The following is a 22,283-nucleotide window of genomic DNA, read 5'->3' as shown; positions in this document are numbered from 1 at the left end:
TGTCACCATGTCTCACAAACCTATTTTCAGCTAAATCCCATTTTAAAAACAGATAGTCTCTAGCCAAATATGCATTTAAGCTGCTAAAAAGCCTCAAAAAAGTGTAATTAGACTAATTCATGCTTCTTCTATGACAAAGACAACATTGAATTAATAATGTTTGTGTGGGATATGCCCAGCCACTGCCCTGGAGGGATGTCTGCTGAGATAAGAGATTTCGCAATCGCCCAGCAGGACTCCCTGGAAAGGACTTTTGAGTCATGGTGAGGAAAAGTAGACCTACAATCCTTTGGGAGACCCTATGCAGATCTTTCTGTAACCCATTGGTCTATCCCAGACCCTCTGTAACCCATTGGTCCCCTTGCTGATCCCCTGTATCCCTATAAAAGACCAGTTCGCCTCTGTAGGAACAGAGCTCGTCCCTGGCCTTCCCTTCGCCGGAGGGAACCCCCAATAAAGCTACCTTCATGCGGAACCAGCCATACGGGTCTTCTCGTCTCTCTCTCCGGTCTGGTTTGGCCTAGAGGCTGCCCTGCAGAGCTGAGCTGAAATCATGAGCTGATATCACTAAAGAGCTGATAGCTTCTGCAAGGGCTCCTCTGCCAGCAGCTGAGAGGAAGACACCGGACCTTGGGCAGACGATTCCTTTCGGGACCATCTCCCCGGACCGGTCATCTCTTGCTGGGTCGCAGCCTCAGACCCCACCACCTGCTATAATATGTTTGTTCCTGTAACCACGTACACAACAGTTTTGCAACAAATTCCAAATGTTTTTAAAGAAAGATTGAGAAGAGTCTAGAAAAGACAGCATGCCACTTCAAGATAAATTCTGAATCTTCTCTGGTGTACTTCGTTTTATATTGCTTTGAGTGTTTCCCCAGCATGGGGTTACCGGTAAGAGCTGTTTAACCCTGACTTTTCTCCTCAAGAAGCCACTTCCCAAATCTGATCATTGCTTCTCGCTCCTGTACCTTGTATTGCTTGATTACACTCTAAAACAGAAGGACCAAATCTACTTGCAACACTCAAGAGATGGAGACATCAGGAATTTGACTTTTTTCTGTTTAGTCTACATCCCCCCCCACCCCTTTTCTCTGAAACGCTTGCACAGTAATAGGATTCATTCAGAAAGTGTTGCTCTGGTAAGTCTTAGGCTGCAAGCACAGCAAAGTTTTTAGGGTAACATACTATCCACTGTGAAACAGCGTACCCATGTAGTTAGACAAGCTCCTGGGTGCATGACCTAGAAACACTTGAAGTGTATAAAATAGGGTTGCTGAAGTAAACAAAAAAACCTTTCTGTTTTCCCATTGGTGTACCTATGGCAAACAGCTGTTCAGTCAGAGAAGCAGCCAGACCTGGCCAGCCACCTGGGCCAACTCAGGGAAAACAACAGCAGCTTGGCAAAGCCTTACACACCACGCACAGGAAAAGGGGCTGGAAGCAGAAGCCTGAGGAAAGCATGTCAACAGGCAACTGTTTCAGCTTTACCTGTTCTGAATACATATACATACTGTGAAACATTTTTTTCCTCTCCTTTCCCGTACTGACACACAGATAAAGGAGATAATGAAGCTCAACATATATTGAAAATAAGAACATCATGACTACTGCAAATGTATTCAGGAACTAAATCCTCTATAGTTTAAGGAAAGATTAAAACCCACCTTCATTAAACAAAATGAAGCAATAGAATAGACATTCTGATAGTTTACAAGGTTTAAAAGATGTTACCATGCAAAGGAAAACCTGTGGAGCACGACATTTCACGCAGGAGGAGCTAGATGAGTTAGCTAGAGAGATATCTAAAGTTACACGGAATATCAGAATCAGGCCAGACAGTATTCACCCAAGACAGTAAGTGTAAATTTTTACTCTCAAAACTGAAGCTGACAGTGCACTGGCCTTTGTTCTGTCAGGAAAAATGGGCTGTGTGATTGAATAGCAGAATCACAGGAACAGAGAGAAAGGAAACAGCTGAAGGGCAGTGTTTGAAGAAGTGACAGGTCTAAGATGGTTTGTCCTTATCTTATTATCTGTTTTTCCTTCAGTCAGATATATGGAAAGCTGCACATGCTATACAACTAAAAATGGCCTGAATTAAATAATCATGTCTCCAGTAGCAATAATTCAGTGCCTGCATTACAGCAGACAATATCTTTGCACACCTGTGGGTCTGCACCAAGGTGTCATCTACAGATGCCATAGCTTCCTGAAGAATTAAGGACTCTGGCTTATAGAACACAAGATGCCAGCACGTGAAAATAAGCTCAGAGCTCTCAGCAGTTGGGCTGGTGAGGAGAAGCAGGTCATCAGCACACAAAGTCATTGAGCTCTGCACTCTGATCACCAGCCCGCTTTACCATTGTAGAACTTCCTAAACCTCAGTAGAGACTTAGCAGATATGGTTTCTCATAGGTTGAGACCTATAAAATCAGAATTTTGGATAAAAAGCATTGCTTGGATTTGTTGGATGGGAGGGAATTAGGACTGTGGAAAGCAAGTAAAATTATCAAGTCACTGCAGCAGAAGGCTGTTGTCACAACTGCAGATTTTCTCCTTCAAATAATCACTCTTGATAAGCACTGCATACTAAAAAAACACATTCTAAAATTGGTACCTTTGGAGACAACTATGATAAAATTCTATATATTCAGAATCAAAAAAATTGCCTGTAATTAGGTGTTACAATCTTTATTAGATTGGAATTTTTTTGTTGCATTTGCTGTTTTATACTATAATTTAAAAATTGGACATAGTCATATTTGTCTAGTTCATGTCAATACAGCAGGACACAGAAAATAATTAAATGCATTTCTGCAATACTTCAGTCAAAACATTTCCAGGAAAACCAGGAAATATTTAATATAAGTATATTTTTAAAAGTATAATTTCATCTGGGTTAGCTGTATAATCTTGTTCTCCTAGGTTCGAATTTAAACCAAGAACTTTTCCTGAGGAAGGCTTACAGGGTGAGAAAGAGATTAAAGATCTTGTGTTGCTAGAGGAGGTGAAGTTTAACCTGAAACACAAAGATCACAAGGGATGGGGGGAGGAGAAAGGAAGTGCACCATAGTAAGTGGTGGAAATAAAAAAGAAACAGAAAAGTACTAAGGAATAAATAACAGTTGATCAAAAGAATAATGCGAATAAATTGACAGAACTGGCATTAAAAGGTATTAGAAGGAAATGAGAGGATTGACAACCCTCAGCACTTCCAGTAGAAAGCTTGGGAAAGCTGAAGGAATAGGAAACAGCCCACCAGCCTTAAGCAAGTAACCCAGCCAGAGCTGACCACTGCCCCTCAGCACTGCACCTGGGGCTGCCCACATGCCTTCTGCTGCACCTTGACCAATAAAAGGTCACTAAAAAATCATTTTAGAGCTGCTTAACCTACGTGATACAAGAAGCAGTAAGGACTTTTGAATTGCCTCAAGTAATACTCATTGCTTCAGAGCTATTTTTATCACAATTCTGCATTTAAAGCGACACTTTTGAACTTGATAACAGTTGAAATCATCACTTAGGTTGTTAATAAATGCTTGTTAGCACTATGCCCCACAGTCAACATAAACACTTTCCTTTTCTGTGGAGAGACTTCTACAGAAGCACTGAAGGCAACAACCTCATATAATCCACATAAATACATCAAGCTCCAATTTAAAATTTAAATTTTCTGCTCAAGTTACTTCAACCGGAAGTCTGTTCCTAACATCACTCTGATGAATTTCAGCATGCAATTATTCACGCAATATTTATAAAAAGTCATTCTTGTAGCCATACTGTCCTTGAGATTAACCCATTCTGTTCCTTCTGCAGGTCTCTTTCTTGTGCTGGCACGGTGCAGTCAGTTCCTCTCCCTTCCTTTACTTGACCACACAAACAACAGTGCTGTTACCTCCTCTAACAAGACAAGACCTCATCCATGCCAACAGCCCTTCTCATGTCCATTCCTGGTTCAAAGAGTCTCTTCCAGAAAGATGTCCAGCTCTGTTTTTGTTCCTCCTTTCTTCAAATCCATCAATGCTTAGATACTATGGCTAATAACCTCTTTAGAGGTTAGACATTTGTTCAATTTACAAGTGATAGATACATGACAGAGCTTAGCAAAAAACTCATGAAACCATGACAGAAGACAAGTATTTGTCACTGGTATTATTTACAACAAATTTTGATAAGAAATAAACAACTACAGAGCAACAAAATAATCCCACTGAAGGAGTTTCAATGGGAACCCCACACAGCTAGGCAAGAAAATCACGGCTTGAGTAAAACCAAGAGAAATTAAAACAAAAAACCCACCCACATACCCAACTAGAATATTCAAGCTGCTCCAATAAATTGGCTGGAAATATTGTAATTCACATCAGCCAAAGTTTTGCTCCTTTTACATGCTCATGTTACCCATCTTGAAAATTACTAATTCTACAGATAAAGCATATTTCTTCTTCCATAAATTAATGTTGATCTTTAATGGCACGATATTAATTAACTTCACACTAAAGCAGGTTGTAGAGGCAGAAACGTTACCTCCATAATTTGGTAGCAGCAGTAATGGGGATGAAAGGAAAGCAAGAAAAGAAATAAAATCAGCAAGAACAAGCTGAAATCAAGGAATAAGAATTTGCATCTAAGCAATTGAATAGGCCTCTTGACATTTCATACTCTTTGTAGCAGACTGGCTTCCAAGGCAAGAGAAGGCACATCTGTAGAAGCTACACAATAAAAGCCATTTTAAGTTTTTTTCCTAAAATCTGTTGCTTTGAATGGGCAGGGGAGAAATTTATCCTTCAATAAGGGGTGAATTGAATCAAATCATTTGCCTTCAGGAGAGCTCAACAGAATAAGAAAGCTGGTCAGACAAAAATAAAAGTGGCAGGGAGGACAGTATCATTACAAAGGAGTTGCATTTGGATGGACAAAGGACAAGCTCCTCTCACTTTTCAACTGTTTACTACTTTTTCTGGCTGTCAGAAGGGATTCTGAGTTCAAATTTCATTGTGAGAGGATTTCTGCAGACATTTCCTCCACACTGCCTTGAAGACTCATCTCTGAATGGAAAGTACCTGGTTGGATCAGATGACTACTGTGGTTCCTTCCAACCTTACCTGTGATGTGATTCTGTATTTCCAAGTGCCAGCCTGAACAAAACTCGAGTTCATTTATTCAGAGTAATGATGACATCCAGTGGCCACCAAGTTAATCTCAGCCTATGACAGCAAGACAGCCTCTTATCTGAATAGATAATCTTTCCATAAAGCTGTGTGCTAACTCTGTGCTTCTATCACTTAGTCTAAAAGCAGGTCTGCATTACAAGGAACATTATAATCACTAAGCAAGAGTTTTCCTATTCAGGTTCTCATACTCTAACCAGGGCTTTTTCAGTTCTATTTCACATTGAAAACTTAGAAATCGTTAATATAAAAACTCTTAAGCATTTCCATGGTGCTCAAAGAAACCAGAAACTAGCAAAAATAGATGTACATCAAGAAAGGGGGAGAAGGGGACCTGCATACGGACACATAAGACACTCGAGCTGGTGAAACTGCTGGGCACATCTACCAAACTTAGGCACACTTTTAGCACATGCTTTTAGAAGACATGGAGGAAAATGATTTTTTAAAGGGCTTCAAAACAAAAAAAAACTCTCTGTTTTCCACTTTTGTAAATAATCCAGTCAAAACATGAAAATATGACACTTAGAGCATGCTTGTGTTCTTTGACAGAAAAGGTCGGTTAAATACTTACTTGCCCAAATATTTCTGGCAGCCCCAAAACTTGACCAGTGAAAACACCAATGCAAATGAAAATTGCTGTGACCTGACCCAATGAACCACGGATTTCCTTAGGAGATATTTCACTCAAATACATGGGAAGGGCACTTAAGGAAATGCCTACAAAGGAAGAACAAACCCCATATATTAAGTCAATACTTTTCATTATTCCAGGTATGCAACAAATTTCTATTGAAAGGAGTCTGAGTGGTAATCTGCTCACAAGGGTGGCATAAAAACACACAAGGAACAGAATTACATCTATCCACAGATAACATGAATTATTTTCCCTCCATGTCTAATTACTCTCACACCATTTAATAACTATGGGATTGATTATCTGTTACAGATCTGCAGCGATGTGTGTAGGCTGGTTTTTGAAGTGGAGCACCAAAGATTACTCAGAGATGAGAATCTCCAGGAGATTTTGCTCATCCCAAAGCAAGCAAAATCATGCTAGCACTGGTGTGGGGAAGATAAAAAAACCCCTGTGCGTCAGTCAGACAGAGCAGACATTGTCAGATGAAGTGTTTTTACTGTAAACAGTATTAGCAGATGTTCCTCTCAATACAGGCTTACAGCTGCAATGAACTCTTCACAATAGGCATAAAACGAGCTGGAATGCTGCTTAAAGCCAGGAAAAAAAAAAAGCATGACCCTGGTCAGTACAATGACAATGTTTGCACAGCTCCAGAAGTTTGGTTGTTTGGTGATAATCTGAGATAAAAATTAGCAGAGACCCTTCCTTCTAGCTGCAGGATTATTCTGGTGCTGCAGTGCCTCCATGGTTTACTTTCAAACTGCTAGGAGCAATTGATGAGGTACCAAACCTTCCTTAGTCCTGCAGGTATTAGCATGGGATCCAACAACTTCTAAACACACAGCAACAAGCACTGTTAAATTAGCAGAATAGAATCTCCTAGCCAAGGGATTTCCATGGAATGGAAACAAATACACTCTGCCAGAGCTGGAATAGGAAAGGTGGGGGAACAACCAGCATTGTTAGCAGCAGCGAGCATCCATTCCAGTGTCTCCTCCAAACGTCAGATCCTCCAGCCCTCAGTGTGCCATTTTGCCCCAGTGAAATCAGAGTGGCTACAGCTAGTCCCTGGAATGCCTCTTTAATGCAAAGCATGTTCTAACTGGGGAAGAGGAGAAAGTTTCTGCACGGCACAAGCACGTCAGACATGTGGAGTGTGACCAAAGCTTACCTGCATCAACACCCATGATAATGCGGCCCAGTATGAGCATTTCAAAGGACCCTGCCAGCAAGGACAGGGACATCAACAGTGCAGCTGCCACTGCAAACACGTTATTGAGCAGCAATGTGCATTTCCTAAAAGGCAAAGATGGTTTAGGTAGAAACCAGCATCATGGCAGTTAAATCGAGTTATATTAGAAGCACACTAAGCTATTATTCTTAAATATCTATAAATAAAAAGTGCCTTACAAACTAAACTCTTAGATGTTGTGTAGAGTTCTGAGAAACAGCACTGTACCCAAGTGGATACAGTCTCAAACCTATACCACAATTTAGAAGAAAACATAACATAGATAACTAAAGAGCTGTACTTCAAAAGCACAGCAAGGAGCTGTCCTATGCATCCTAAAAACCCAAGTGCCAGGCCTGAGGGTCTGTACATGAATATAAATAAGCACACTCTGGATAGATGTCTGTATGGAGAAAATAAAGAGTATATCTCAAATAGCAATAAGCTGTTATAACTACAGGCACTTTAATGCTACATACAGTTTTTGCCACTTTGAGAACTTCTCAACTGTGACATTATCAATGTCATTGTAATTCATCCTTAAATCCTTGATATTAAAAACCTACATTGGGGAAAATTATTTCCTACTTGTAGAGTTAGAAAAAATATTTGACCTCATTCAAGTAGTAAAAATCAACCCTTTTCTAAAAATTGTTGGAATTAACCAAAGTATAGATTTATGTATTTCTTCCCCACTTTTAAAATGATTTCATTCTCTAACAGTTAAACATTAATTTTTTTTTCAAATAAAATAAATATTCTTTATGGCAAATTATTACTTAGTTTAAAATACAAACAAAATAACGAAAATATATTTTAAAATTTTCAAAACATCTAAATTTCTCATTTGCCAACAGCTTAACTCCTTTCAGTTTTCATCTCTCAGAACTTTCTGCTCAAGTTTGAGGGACCCATTAATTTAAAAGAAGAGGAATGACCGGGAAGGCTGTCTACCTCTTTTCTTTCTAGAGCAGGTGACAAACTGACCCCCAGTTCTCATTCTTTTCAACATGCAAGTATCAACTGGAAATCTCACACCCATTGGATAAGTCACCCAACATCTCACAACAGATGAATGCATTTTTGAAATGGAATATTTTTAATACTTGTGTTTTTAATTACTCCTTCTGCTTTCTAGTGAGTTTTGAACACTGAATGAATAGCATGGCTTGAAGATTGAAAAAGGAGGTACAATTCATTTAAAGTTTGTACAACATAACTGTCAAGAGTGATGATTGTACTATCTGAAACAGATTTTTCAAATGGATATACACTCAGAGATGGCTGAAGTGATATAAATAATGTCAAAAACGGAAACAAAATGTTCATTCAGGTCAAACAAGTCTTATACACTCATCTGAAGATGCTACTTTTTTCTCCCTTAATTTAAATAAAAACTACAAAATACATATTTTCTTGAGAAAAGATTGGCCAGCAAACCCCTATACTATGCAGCTGAGAAGAGAAAAGCACAGCCTAACTAAGCACGATAAAAACAAAGGCTTTGGCAGGCTAAAAAGGAAATGAAAACAAGAAAACATGCTGTTTAGGATGTTACTATAAAAAGTGGTGTCTGTGGCAAGGTTTTGGAAGTGAAGAGGCTGCAAGGGTGGCTTCTGTGAGGAGATAGAGAGAGGGCATAACCAGGCCAGTGGAGGAGAGGGCGATCCAGACCTGAGCAGGGACGTCCCCAGAGGGACTGTGGTCCATGGGGACCCACGCTGGAGCACAGGAGGAGTGAGGAGCAAGGAATGGCACAGAGAAGTTGCTGCACACTGACTCCAACCCCTTGCGCTGTCCTTTCTCTCACTGAAGGAACTGAGAGTGACCACTGGCTGTGGTACCAAGAGGAAGGAGAGGACCCTGTTGTGATGTGACCTAAACAATCCCTTGAGCATATTGTTTTGGGTGCTCAGGATAAACAACAGCAGACTCCCTTAATTAGAAGAGAAGAATTTAAATTGTGAAGTGTCAAAGTCACATCTGAACATGGGAATTATGTTTATGCGGATGAAGGTTCCCTTTCAAAAAATTACTCTACATGTCTCTTGAAGAAAATAGGGCCTAGGAATCCAGTAATTTGGAATTTATGTTTTTACCCTTACAGCAATATGATTCAAAAGTGTTCTTTTAAAGTCATACATTATTTCTGACTAATGCTTTTAATCCCCCTTAGCTCATTTTTCTGTGTCTGTGTAAATGGAGCTCAGCTTCATCATACACTCAGCCCTCCAACCTACACTTGAGCAATTTAACAGCAAAGTGTTTTATTGTTCTGCCAACATTTCACAATGTGCTCCTCAATTACCATAATGATGTGTCAGTCTGGTTCCTAGACCAGACAAACACACTGCAGTGTGAACAGCAAACTCAATGACCACTCTTTGGTGAGCAGCCTTTATTCACACAGCCCCTTCCCATCTCTGCTCCAGCACCCATCTACTGTATCTATGACAGAGCTGTTTTCATGGCTTAATGGAAATAAACATAATAAACAGGGGCAGAGTCTGCAAGTGTAAAGGTTTGCCCTGGAAATCTGACCAGCTCCAATAAAAGTGGTGTGTCTATGACAGAGATCAGCCACCACTTTAACAAACCTGTTCACAAAGCTGTTCTACTTGTCACTGAAAATTCAAGCCTTCTGTGAACCCATTTTAATTTCACTTTATTTTAATAATGATTCAGAAATATTCTGGGAATTAATCAGTCTGAGTCAGGCACAGTTTATTTCTAACAAATGTGTTAAAGCCAAATGTATGGTTTTTCACAAGAAATTGAAAACATTAAAAAAATAATAATGTGACTATGTAAAATATTTAAGATTTGAAGATCAAGTGCTGAAGTGACAAAATAAATTCATGAAGAATGGGTAACATCTAGGAATACTGACTTACCGTAAGCATGAAATGGAAGAACCTGAAAATACACTCTTGGAGATGAAAAATGAGATATGGACAAGTTGGGAGAATGAAAAATAGACCTAGGAAAGTACAATCTAATGAAAATAGTGAAAATGTGAAACAGAAAAATAAGAACACTGGAGGTTTATTCTTATACTTAAGCCTCCATGATGATGTTCTCCTGTGATTTAACTGACCAAAAAACATCAAATAATATTGAATTCACAATTAAGGAAAATCTAAATGAGCAGTTAGTATGAATGCTACAATGATGGGGTTTTTTTCATGCCCTTCTAAATATAGACAAATTATAAATTACCCTTAAAATTCTCTTTGAAAGACTCTATGGCACAAAAATTTACAGAAATACCTAGTTAGTACCTGCAGCAAAATTGTAAACACACATCAGCGTAAACATTCCTAAAATACTCATATACTCTTTGGTCAAGACTTGGTCAAATACTTCACTGTACAGAATGTGGATGGCATCCCCTGCTTCTTGGGGAAGACCATATGTGAATTTCATCCTAGTCCAGTTCTTCAAACTGTACTTTAAGTTGACACAAGGATGGAAAAAAGAGTATATTTTTATTACCATATGACAACAAATGCTGTTAAGAAGCAAATGAGATACATGGACGGGTTGGTTTGTTTACAGGAAGGTATTCAGTAGACTCATGAAACAAGAATCTGCCAGTCCTTTGTGAAATCTTTTCTATTTTATGGTATTTTCCTTTGGCATCTCAACCCACTGCCCATTCAGAGCAAATGGTTTCTGTGACTCAAATGATGCACAGTAAGTTTCCATAATTCAAAGATTGATTTGTTTTTAAATAAAAGTAAAACCTTCTAGAGAGACTAAGTGAGAAACTACTTTAAAAAATGCAACTTTTCCAAAACTCTTACCTTCCAAAGAACTTCACAATTGGCGTAACAATAATGGCACCCACAAGGCCACCAATGGCAAAAATAGAAACAGTTATGGACCAGAGGAGTGTCAGTGTGCCTTCATCCACAGAGAAGCCATATCTCCTCTCCCAAGTTTCATTGTAAAACTTCTTGATATACTGAAAGAAAATACATAATAAAAATAAGTGTAAAAAAAAAAAAACCACATTCTAAGAATACAACTCAGAGAAACAGAATTAAAGACCAAAAAAAACCCAGTAGCTTGCTTGCAGGAATCACCCTTGCTCTTCTGTCTCCCTCCTCCAAAAAATAGGGCTTCATTTATAGATACAACTTCAATAAAACTAACTGAATCAGTCCAAGCATATAAACATTTAACTACAAGGTGGTCACAAACAAGGTGGGGAAAAAGCCCCACAGGTAGACATGAATGTCTGGGACTAGATCATTCTTTAGCCTTTAATCTGCCAAAGTTTACACTCTTCTGCTTTCCTCACATGAGCACAGTTGCAGGTTTTTGAAGGATGCCTACTAACAGCTTCCCTTCCCTGATGTTTAGTTACACCAAGTTCTTCATCTTTTTAAAGGGTAAAGATAGTTCCAAGACAGCATCTTAACATGCTCTCTGTATTTCCTGCAGAGACATCACCTATTTACTTGCTATTTAGTCAAGCTTCTTTGTTTTTATGCTGCTCCCATTTCGAAACTAAGGAAATGCCACCGTCGTGCCTGATGCTCTGGTGAGGATATAGTACCAGGCAGTTGCAGTCGCCACAGGAGAAGGGCACAACACACTTGGGAAAAGCTCTGAAGCTCTACAGTATCAAAAGTTTAATCTTGGCCCTTTTTTCCAGATTCTTCTCCAATTTCCTTCAGAATGTAACAGCTCCTAAATTATCCTGGGACAGTACTCAGCATTATAAGCCACTACATTTTCCCTGTTCAAACTAGGAATTTCAAACTTTACCTAATGTCTGGCCTTGGACACATGAAATACTCAATTTGAGGGCTTTTAGTTTGAATCATCACCTCTCCATCTGCAAAGTAACTAAGAAAGCCGAAGGTAGAATATACAATTTCCTGTCTTCCATCTATCAAGTTTCTAGTAAACTTCTTGTGCCCTGAGTTAAAAGGAGAACAGGGTTATTTCTCCCATCCTATCTTAAATGTTCCTAAACAGGCAGGAAAAGAAAAACCCTTAAAAAAAAACAAACAAAAAAACCCAACAACTTTTAAAAAAAAGGAAGAAGAAAAGTCAATTTGGTGCTTGAATGACTTAGATGTCTCACAATGAGATTCCAAATGAATCTGCCATTAAACCAAATAGTAACACCTTAGTTTTTTAACACCAATACTCAGATATATTTAGATTCAGACACCTTCTTGTCTATTTGAAATTAATTTCTGACAGTAATGGATATTAAGAGAAAGCACTTTTGGAACACCATTAGCATTTCTTGTTAGTGATATTGGCTAAAAATAGTATGTAAATTACTCTTCCCTTGTGTTATGACTAATTTCCTCAGCTTAGTTATTTACAAGGAGTCATCAAATAACTGCAAATATTCAAGAAAAGAAAGTACAAACTACAACGCTCACTAGTAACAGGTAGATGGATGTTCTGACACGTACCAGCACCTCTCTCTGGATTCCCCTTGCCAATAAATAGGAAGCTAATAAAACAGACATTTTCAGGAGATGCACATGAAACAAAACAAACCTGGTAGAATAAATCCACTGGATTTGAATCCATTGAATTCTGTGGAAAGGCTCCTTTGGGATTTAGACCAGGTATCTCAATAACACTAAAGGCATAAACTTGTATACAAAAATTTTAGCCCATAAAGACCACCAAAAAATGGTAGCTGACTGATATCAGTATATTATTTTCTTGACTGCCTGCATTCATTATGATAGTAGTGCTAGGGTGAGAAAGATAAGAGGAATATAAGGAAAATATATAGGTTTTTATATATATTAATCTAATGGATAAATTTTAAATACAAGGGGAATATTTTCCTTGTCTTACCCATAGTTACAGAGGTCATTCACACACAGTGACAGCTACTGAACCAGCTGTCACAGCAGGCTGTATGTTTGTGCCATAGGAACTCAGAGCTGCAGCCTCCTGCAGGAAGAGGGCAAGGGCTGCAAAGCAGAAAGTAGCAGGGCCTTTGCTTCCCGCACAGAGCACAAAGCACACCATTGTTCCACAGGCATTGCCCACAATTGGTCCATTAAATGAACTGTAGAAATTCGGCTCAGAATAAGACAGCTTCAACTTGTATTCAATTAAATCTTTTGTCTTCTTCCTGCCAAACGCTCCCATATGTTTTTAATAAATTCTGATAACTCTTTGAACAAGCCCTTGGAGACTTGTAATTCTGGGTTTCTCAGAGAATAATACCTGTGATGGGCCATGCTCTTTCCCACAGAACTACAGGGAACTGAGTGGGAAGCAATCTCAGCTCTGAACAGAGGATGTGCAGCTTATTTCCCCCTTGAAACAATCAGGAATTTAGACTAACTGCCTCACGAGATGACCTGAACTAAAGTTCATCAGTGAGAACTATAGGAGAATCCCCCTGTGGTTTGATGAGCTGACACAATTTGTATCAAAAAGAAGGAAAATGGACACAAGAATTTACAACAATGGACACAAGTCTTAAATTAACTTCCCTCACTCCATCAGTGCAGTCATCCTACTGACATGCTCATTCCAGGATCCTGGAAACATCCTGTGTTTTATTCAACAGTCATTATCAAGCCTTTTTCCACTACTTCTCAAAGGATCATGCAGTCCTTCTCTAAGTTTGGAGGACTTCAGCATCAAGAGGAATTGTACTGAAGTAAACAGGGGCAGAAGACACCCAGCATCCCACAGAGAGAAGGACATCTGGCAGTGTCGGCTGTAAGCTACATGTCACCACAAGAAGTTATTCATCCTACCAAGTTTGTAAGTGAAACTCAGCTTACAACTTGTAGGAATTTCTGCACTCCCAGTATAACCTCTTACAAGGCTGCTGTTACCTACAGCTACAAGATGCTCTGCTTTGGCATTTCTCAGTCATCTCACATCAGTATTCCCAAAGGGTCATGTTGCAGCAGACTGATTTAGTAACATACAGGAAAAAACAGATGGAGCAAAGGTTCCTTTTCTTGTGCTGCAAGAAGCACAGCTTTGGTAAGGCTCACTGCTCCCCACCATGGCCATTACCTCGGCCTATGCTCTTCCCTTCAACCTAGTCACTGGGACCAGCTCCAGGGACAGGGACAGGAAAGTGGTCTGTTGTAGGCAAATGGATGACACACACTAATCCTGGAGGTGGAGAGAGGGCCAGAGGACAAAGTGGTATTTTATTCTTGAACTACACAACTTCCTTGCCAGTAGGATTACTCCTTATCCCTAGCTAATGTATGGCTTAACATGAATAAGAAAGATACAAAGTTCTCAATCAAACACTGAAACACCAAGGGACACTTCATGCATACCTGTAATGGTATGGCCAAAGCCATTCACATAGTGCCCAGTTTCAGTCCAAAAGCCACACTAAAGATTTCAAGCAAAACCAGACAATCCTGGAAGTATTATTAAGCACAACACCTGGAATTTAGCATCTGTCACTGGATTGCATTTTCAACCTACCCACGCACACTCTGATCACCACTGTAATCTATCACATGGTTCAAAGAGAACTGTCTGAGTGTTGCCAAGGAGCACATCCTATCATCCTTTCTTTCCCTCACTCCTGCAGAAAGTGACAGGAGAGCTCTCACTACCAGGACAGTCCATTTTTAAAATGGTACTTAAAAGTTTAGAAATCAGCTTATTCTCACTGCTCTGTTGAGAGCCCCAAGGCAGTGCAGGAAGGATTTTTACCATCAGGCCAATCGATACCATTGCACACAAAATTACAGCTTCTTGCTGATTTTTTTCCAAGCCATGTTTATCCTCTGATGACTGCAAGGTGAAGTGATGCCTGGACATGTCATGGTACATTAACATCCAATTTATCCAAGCTTAAATTATCAGTATATAAAACACCAGGAACTTGGATAAAACTCCCAGAAGTTATGAAGCAAGTAATTAAAAATTTCTATTGTCTGAGTCTCTTCCTAGTCCTTTGGGTCAACAGTTTATCAAATAAAATTCACATATGAAACATAAATTTAAAAAAATATGCCTCTTTCATTATTTGCATAAATATTGCATCCATCTTTAACACAAAAAACCTGCCTAGGTGGCAATCTAGCCTACAAAAATTTCATGAGAGAAGGAGCTAGCTTTGGAAAAGAACTATTTTGAAATGGAATTTCCACAGTTAATTCCAAATATTTATTAGCTACTTTTCAAAATAGTGTTGCTTGCAACTCCACTGAATTGCTTACTGCTGTCCTTGACTGAATTGAGGGTCTCTAGACAGCCAGTGTAAAAACAAAATGTTCATATTTCCATTTGTAATAACTGATATTTTAATGAAATCCCCACAAATTTTTTATACTGATTTCACAGTGCTCTGTTCATCAAATCTATCCCACAAGTTTCAGGCAATAGATGGTCAACCCAGAAGTTCAGAGTTCAGAACCAAACAAGGCATCACAACAAAGCACAGAAGAAGAGGCCCATTATTTAGGAGGAAACCAGAAGCATTAGTTATAATATCACTACAGTGGGAATGAAATGTTGGGCAACCATCTAGAATTGAATGACATGAACAGAAGTTGCTACATGTGCATGCAGCTACCAAATACTCACCAGTCAGATATTAAAAATACTTTTTCACATAAAAATGTGCAAGAAGATTTAGGATTAACCTGGGCCTGGGAGACTGAGAAGCAAACCACATGCACCCTTTCACTTCAACAGCAGCGTTTAGCTCTCTGACAGCTACTGAATTTATGTGAAAACCTAATGGGGAGCAGAAAGGAGGTTATGGGCAAAGGAAAGTTAGTATATGAGATTTAATCCCCTTCTGCTATGTAATCAGGAGGGCTATTAAGGCTGGATGCTGAGGAGCACAATAGCTGGACAAGGCTGCCCTCTGCTGATATTAAATTCCACTTTAGTCAGTCACTTACCCCGGCAGGAGCGTTCACCACCGACAGATTGTAACCATAGAGAAAAGACGACCCAAAAGCACCAGTTAAAGAGGCTACAATAAGACTCCCAGACCAATTCTGAAAAACAAAGAAAAGATGCAGCCGTTGTTAGTACACTCAAAATTAATGTACCTCAGCTTTTAAACACTCCTTAGCTATCTTCCGTAGCTTCTGCAGGCAGATGTCCTTGCTGCAGAATAACAGCCTGAAACACTTCCCTTTGCTGAATCTGAGAAACATTAAATTTGAAGTGACAGCTCCTCAGTTAACATCTACAGAGACATAAGTGAACATCTGAACTTCTTTCAACATCACAGAGTTCTGCTGCAAGCATTCTGCCTGCCCCCACACCAAAAAGTAAAATGCTGGGGGGGAAGCATAATCTCAGCCAAGGAAATTGTTGACAGTATATCACTAACACAGTGAAGTAAGAAGTAGCATATATGTGATACAATAGGTCTGTGGATAGATCTGACTTGAATAAAAACTCATGAGATGGTGTGCCCCCCACTGCCATAAGGATTAATGAAATTGTGACAAAAAAATTAAAATGATGCCCACAAACTAGGTTTTGTAACCCAAATGCAAGTTTCCAACAGTAACTTGTTGACACACACACTCTCCAGTGGAGACACTTTTGCACTTTTTCCCGCTGACACACCTGTACCTCTCCCTCCTCAGGTCTCCTCCCCTCATTCTCCTCATAGGCTTTTTCAGCCCACCTCTGCAAGCAATTTCTTCTTCCACATCAGCTGTTGAATGAAAGGTAGAACTGCTTTGATTTAAGAGATTTTGCATTTCAGGGTCCTTTCCACCTTCTCCAGTATTACCTTCTGTGACTCGGTTCTCCTGCTGGGTTACAGATTGTGGCAGAAGAGACCACTGCCAGCCATTCCCAAGAGACATTGAAGTTAGTGTTTTGATGGCTGGTCAATTGCAAACATCACTTTGTAGATAATGAAAGACAACTCGGAATGGGTTAAAATTGATGTCTTTTTAATGTTTTCAATGTAAAATACAACCATGATAAGAATTTAGAATTTCAAGCACAGCTCACTGCCATTTATGCTCAGCCTCCTCATTCACTGAAGCCTCAATCTTTTCAAAAGGAGGAAGACCTGCTTAAGCAGGCCTAAGAAATTCAGCTTCAGTTATATCACTCCAGACCACAACAGGTTAATGAGTCAATGCTTTCTGTCAACTGCACGAAACTGTGTGTTCGCTTTGGAAAGTAAAGGTCTGGGGCATGAGGGAGGTTTGTGTAGCTGGCACATGGAATAGCAGCAGTGACAGTAGACTGGAACGAGCTCCACCAGCCCTGCAGGCTCAGCAGGGCAGGAGAACACACCGTGGCTACTGGCATGTGCCAGAGCTCCTGTGCCACACTGTTGGCATAGACTCACTGTGACCCGTGGAGAAAGGATAAGATACCCAGGTGCCAGGGTGGGGATCACTCTGTACAACCCAGCACATGTGGGGTCTGCCATGCTCGTAGCTGCCAGCCCTGAACATTCAAAATGCAGCCTGTGGGATGGCTGAGTGTTTTTAACTTCTTCCACATGATGTGGGAACCTTTTAAGAGATTACACAGTTCATTAACCAGCCTGTTTTTGGTCAAGCCAGGAGAAAGTGTGCAGCAGGCGAAAAGCCTTGTGTAAGAAATATATCCCGTTGAGATCATTACATAAGCCAAACACAATTTATTATTATTAGCCAGCTTCTTAAAATCAGCCTGCCACACACACACAGTTTGCACCATTACTTTGTTAGCAAAACATAGAAACTTGACATAAAGCTTTATTTAACCTCCGATGATAATACTTCATGTTAGGTGCTTATTATTTCTCTGCTATGCACAAGCATTCCTGCACTTAGAAGAAATTCCTACTACTCTGAATGAATGATGCTAGGGGGAATATTGCTGGTGGTCTACCAGGCTGCTCCCAAAGGGCTCACAAACAATACGCGTGAGTTCCTAAGTGTTATGCAGTAATCTTGATGCAATATTTCTAAAGGCTTCTACTCTAACAACATTAGACCCATCAGAAAAATTCTGCAAGCAAAATTATTTGGAACATATAGCCTAATTGTTATTAAAAACATTAATGAATGCATAAACCTTTCAGCACAGGCATTATATGTGCATGAGGCTAAGTGGAAGACAATGCAGGGCAAATCACAGAAGTGCTTAGGAAACCTCAAACTGTAATAGCTGGGTTTAGAAACTTATTCAATACCATGAAATTTTTAAGTATATGGGCTGCTGCAGAAAACCTCAGGCTCACTCAATTCAGAGGTTTTGGAACTTGGAACATAAACTTCAACTTCTCCATGACCTGTCTCCTCATTCACTATTTTAAATATTTGCTCAGGCATCAGCAACACCAGATAAAGATGAAAGCACAATGAAGAAAGAATGTGAAAAAAAATTCAAACTGTTGCTCAAAAAAATATTAACACTGTGGCAACACTAGTAAAAGGAAAGGAAAGAGAAGCACAACCCCACAGTGTCTTTTACAATTGCCAGGAAACAAGAAGGCAACCATGCCTCCTTCATAGGTGCTCCTTGGCTTCACGGCCATGAGAGTGCTCATGTGTCACTGCTGTCAGCCCAAGGGCAGGAATTTGTGGCCATCACCACAGCAATAAGTGTTCAGTCAGGAAAGCTGCATGTCAGTTCACAAAAAAGATCTGCAGATACCCGAGGACTGCTTACTTGTCAAAGCCCACATTTTTGGTCTAATCACAGATCCCAGGGCACTGTGCTTTGCAGATGCTTTTCTCAACTCCAGTCCTTGTTCAGTATGCAATGCAATATTTGAGCTGGCTACCATGAGTCTCAAATTGTCTAAATTGTCTTTTTTTATTTTTTTTATTTAATGCATGACAGTTTTCATTTCAGTTTGCACTTCAGTTTTCAAAACACAGTTTAGAGTACTGTACTTTGGGTAGTTATAGCCCCCTCCTCAGACTAAAATGAAACACAATTGTTAGTGGTAAATACTGCATGCATGCATAAGGAAGTTTAATCTTTTAAAATAGATATTGCTAAGACTTTCTATTGACACAGGAAAGGTGGACTCTGGAGCACCTTACCGGGGATATCCTTAATGGGACCCAGGTCCCGCCCAACCCGGGCGCTCCCGGCAGGTGCCCGCGTACCCGGCGCCCTCCGGCTGCTCTGCCCTCGGGGCTGCGGGAGATGAAGGAAAACCTCCGTCCCTCTCTCCCCGGCTCTGCCCTTCCCCTGAGAGCTCGCCAATACGGGTGGTCCTGGGGAGCAGCGAGGAAGCAGCAGCCGCGCCCTCTCCTTGCTCTGCTCCCGCCGGCCGGCGCTTCACCCGCGGCGGCGGCGGCTGCGCTCCCCGGCCGGGCACACCGGCCCCGCGCTGCCCCCCGCCCATCCTCCGGGTCCCGGCTCGGCGGCTGCCGTATTTTTAGCTCTGCCCACCGCCGGCCTCCCCGGCATCTGCACCAACAACTTTCCGAGCGGGGAAGGGCTGTGCAACCTGAGATCCGCCTGGCTCTCGGAGGAGCCCCGGGCTGTTACTCCGGCTCCCGCAGCCTTCGTGCACCAGCCCCGCGTCCCTCCCTCCCCACTACGCCAGAGAGGATCCGAATCACCCCCTCTCCCGTTAATCCTCCCCGAGGCGCGGGCAGCGCAGGCCAAGCTTCCCCGCCCGCGCTGCCGGGCTCGCTCCCGCTCCGCGGAAAGGGCTGCGGGCATTCCCGCAGCGCGGAAAGATGCCCCGCGCTACTTACGCCCCGGCGGGCGCGGCCGCCGCTCCCCGCTCCCCGCTTGACCAGCGTGTCCGCCTCGGGCTCGGCCGCTCCGTCCATGCCGCCGCCGCCGCACGCGCGCAGCAGCCGCGCATCTCCGGGGCAGCGCGGGGCTCCGCGGGGGCGCGGCCGGGGGGCGGCGGGGCCGTGCCGGGCGCTCGGGGGTGGCCGGGGGCGCGGCCGCCCTGCCCCTGCCCCTGCCCCGGCCGCGGGAGGACGCGGCTCCCGGGAGGGGACGGAGCCTGTGCCCGGGGCTGCGGGCAGGGCTCGGGTGGTGGGGGAACACGAGCTCACTTCTGTGCGTGCTCGCACATAACTTAGGAGAATGTACCCGCCCGCCGCCGTGCCTGGGGCTGCCCGACAGGCCCCGTCCCTCCTCAGGGGTTTACCCAGCAGCGTAGGTAGGGCAGGGGAATGTCACGACTCGGTGTCCATCGTGACCCTCCCGCCGAACGGCACTGGGGCTGGGGGACCACGGCTTGCGGGAGGGCACTGCCGCAGTCCCGACTGGAGACCTGGGCATCCTTTCTATGAGCAAGACTCTAGACTGAGGTGGGGAAGACTTTTCCCGTGATGCCGAGGCTGGAAAGTCAAGTTACCACAAGACTTGTAGCCAATTAAGATGTTAAGGATGTTTCCACAGCCTTAGGAGGTTTAGATCTGACATGCCACACTACTGCCGTGTAAGGGATGGGGATTAGACATGCCACCTGGGGAAGATAAAAGCTTTCAGCTATTATGTTTGAAGGTACCTACTTACAAGCAGGGAATTTTGAAATACTAAGAGTTAAATGACACCTTCTAATTGGCAATGAAGAGTATTAAGTGCATCTGGGAATTGTTCCCAGGTGACTGTAGCTAATACTGGTGTAAATCTGAGCTGTTTTCACATCTGATATGCTACATACCCCAGAACTAGCTTAGAGCTCCCAAAGACATAGTAAATGCCATTGAGCAATGCAGGCTGGAAGGCAGTTTATGATGCAGCAACTTTGCAGTGTTGGCTCAGATCAAGATGACCGATGTTTGAATAGAAAGCCAGATGCTACTCATTAACGTGTTAAATTATTGTGGATGTTGATGGATGATCCGTACAACATTTATAATCTATTTGAATTGTCATAAGAAGTAAAAGAGTCAAGTCAGGAGAATCAAGCCCTGGAATACCCAGACTGTATTTGAGATGAATCAGATACCTCTGTTTTCTTTTGTTTCATTTCATGTTAAATAAGTGTGAGTAGTTCAGTTCATACTCAAATACAAATAAGATGTGATAATATGGCTAGATGTGATTAAGATGTACATAATTTCTCACCTTAACCCACTCACCATTTTTGACCCTTTGCAATCACTCTTGGTAACTTATAGAAACTAAACATATGCTACTCAAAATAAGAGGTAAGTATTCATATAGGTTCCAAATAATTATTTTCTACCTCCAGTCCCCAAATAGCAAACAAATGTCTTGACAGAAGATTTGATTAATTCACTCACCACTTTCTTCTTCACTGCATTATTTGCTTTCATCACGCCATTGCTTTGCTGTTTGTTCTCCATTCTGTTACCTTGTTAACTAATAGCTGGAAGAAAAGAAGAGAAAGTTGTGCTACTGTTCAGGAGGGGATAAATATACAGGCTCTTTGGTAGGCATGCTGTCACTATTAGAGCAGGAACAACAGACCCACTGCAACTACAAAAGAAGTTTAGTCAGTCAGGTGGAACTACATTACTATGGCTGGGTTCCAGGCAGGGCATTTGGATTAATTGTTGGTGTGATTCTAATGAATATTAGACCTTATACTAGCTAGGTCATTGCACATTTGTGAAGGAGTCGTCCAGTTATTTACTGTTGTGTCAAGCAAATTCTTGCCTATACGTCACCGTATGTACTTTAATAATTTTAAAGGGCATTTTAATTTATTAAGAAACTAAACTGTATTCTGGTGTTTCAGAGAGGATCTGATATTTACACGGTGTTTCATTGTATGTTCTTGGGCAGTCTGCCCATTTGTTCAGTTAATTTGGAGCATGAGTTACTGTGTTCTTCTGCTTTGGCATCTTGAGATGACAGCACATTTCAAGATTTTTTGCTGACATGGCCATTATGATAATGATAGATCCAGTCCTGAATACAAGCTGTCTTCCAGGCAAGAGTACACAACACAGTGAGCTATAAGACATGGGGGGTAACAGGCAGTTTGGTGAAACAGCACACTGGAGTGTTGAGTCCATCACACACACAAGAGGTTTTTAAGATTAAATCAGTTCTATGAGACTTTGGCAGTACTGGGGCCATTATATCAGGTGGTTCCAAGTAATCAGTCTGAGCTTTCAAGTGAGAGAAACTAGAGATGTAACAGCGTCCTAGAAGTACCAGAAAAGTTACCTTCTTCCCTCTCTACTTACCAGTGCAGTCAATACTAACAACCTGCAAACAACATCTTTTTCCTCCACTTCAAAGGGCCTTAGTCAATGCCTGCTAAATTATTCTTCAAAAAGAGCTTTCATGGAAATGTATTTCACTTTATAGGAGAGAGGGTTAGTCTTAT

At 41.4% G+C, this 22,283-nt stretch overlaps 1 protein-coding gene across 1 annotated transcript in view; it reads right to left on the bottom strand.

The window, feature by feature from the left end:
* SLC2A9 (solute carrier family 2 member 9) overlaps nt 1-19,794 on the bottom strand; it is a gene marked incomplete at both ends in the record, with an annotated part of 79,716 nt that extends 59,922 nt beyond the window's left edge. The window contains 5 exons of the mRNA XM_082281785.1: nt 5,749-5,894; nt 6,986-7,110; nt 10,852-11,012; nt 15,934-16,032; nt 19,717-19,794. Of these exons, the coding sequence (XP_082137911.1) occupies nt 5,749-5,894; nt 6,986-7,110; nt 10,852-11,012; nt 15,934-16,032; nt 19,717-19,794 (609 nt within the window). The remainder of the gene's footprint in view (nt 1-5,748; nt 5,895-6,985; nt 7,111-10,851; nt 11,013-15,933; nt 16,033-19,716) is intronic.
* Between the last annotated feature and the right edge of the window lie 2,489 nt (nt 19,795-22,283).

This window comes from Coloeus monedula (genome assembly GCF_965178545.1).
Source record: "Coloeus monedula genome assembly, chromosome: 5".
Lineage (NCBI taxonomy): Eukaryota > Metazoa > Chordata > Aves > Passeriformes > Corvidae > Coloeus > Coloeus monedula.
Note: the sequence above shows the minus strand (reverse complement) of the source record. Positions and strands in the feature narration are given on the sequence as shown.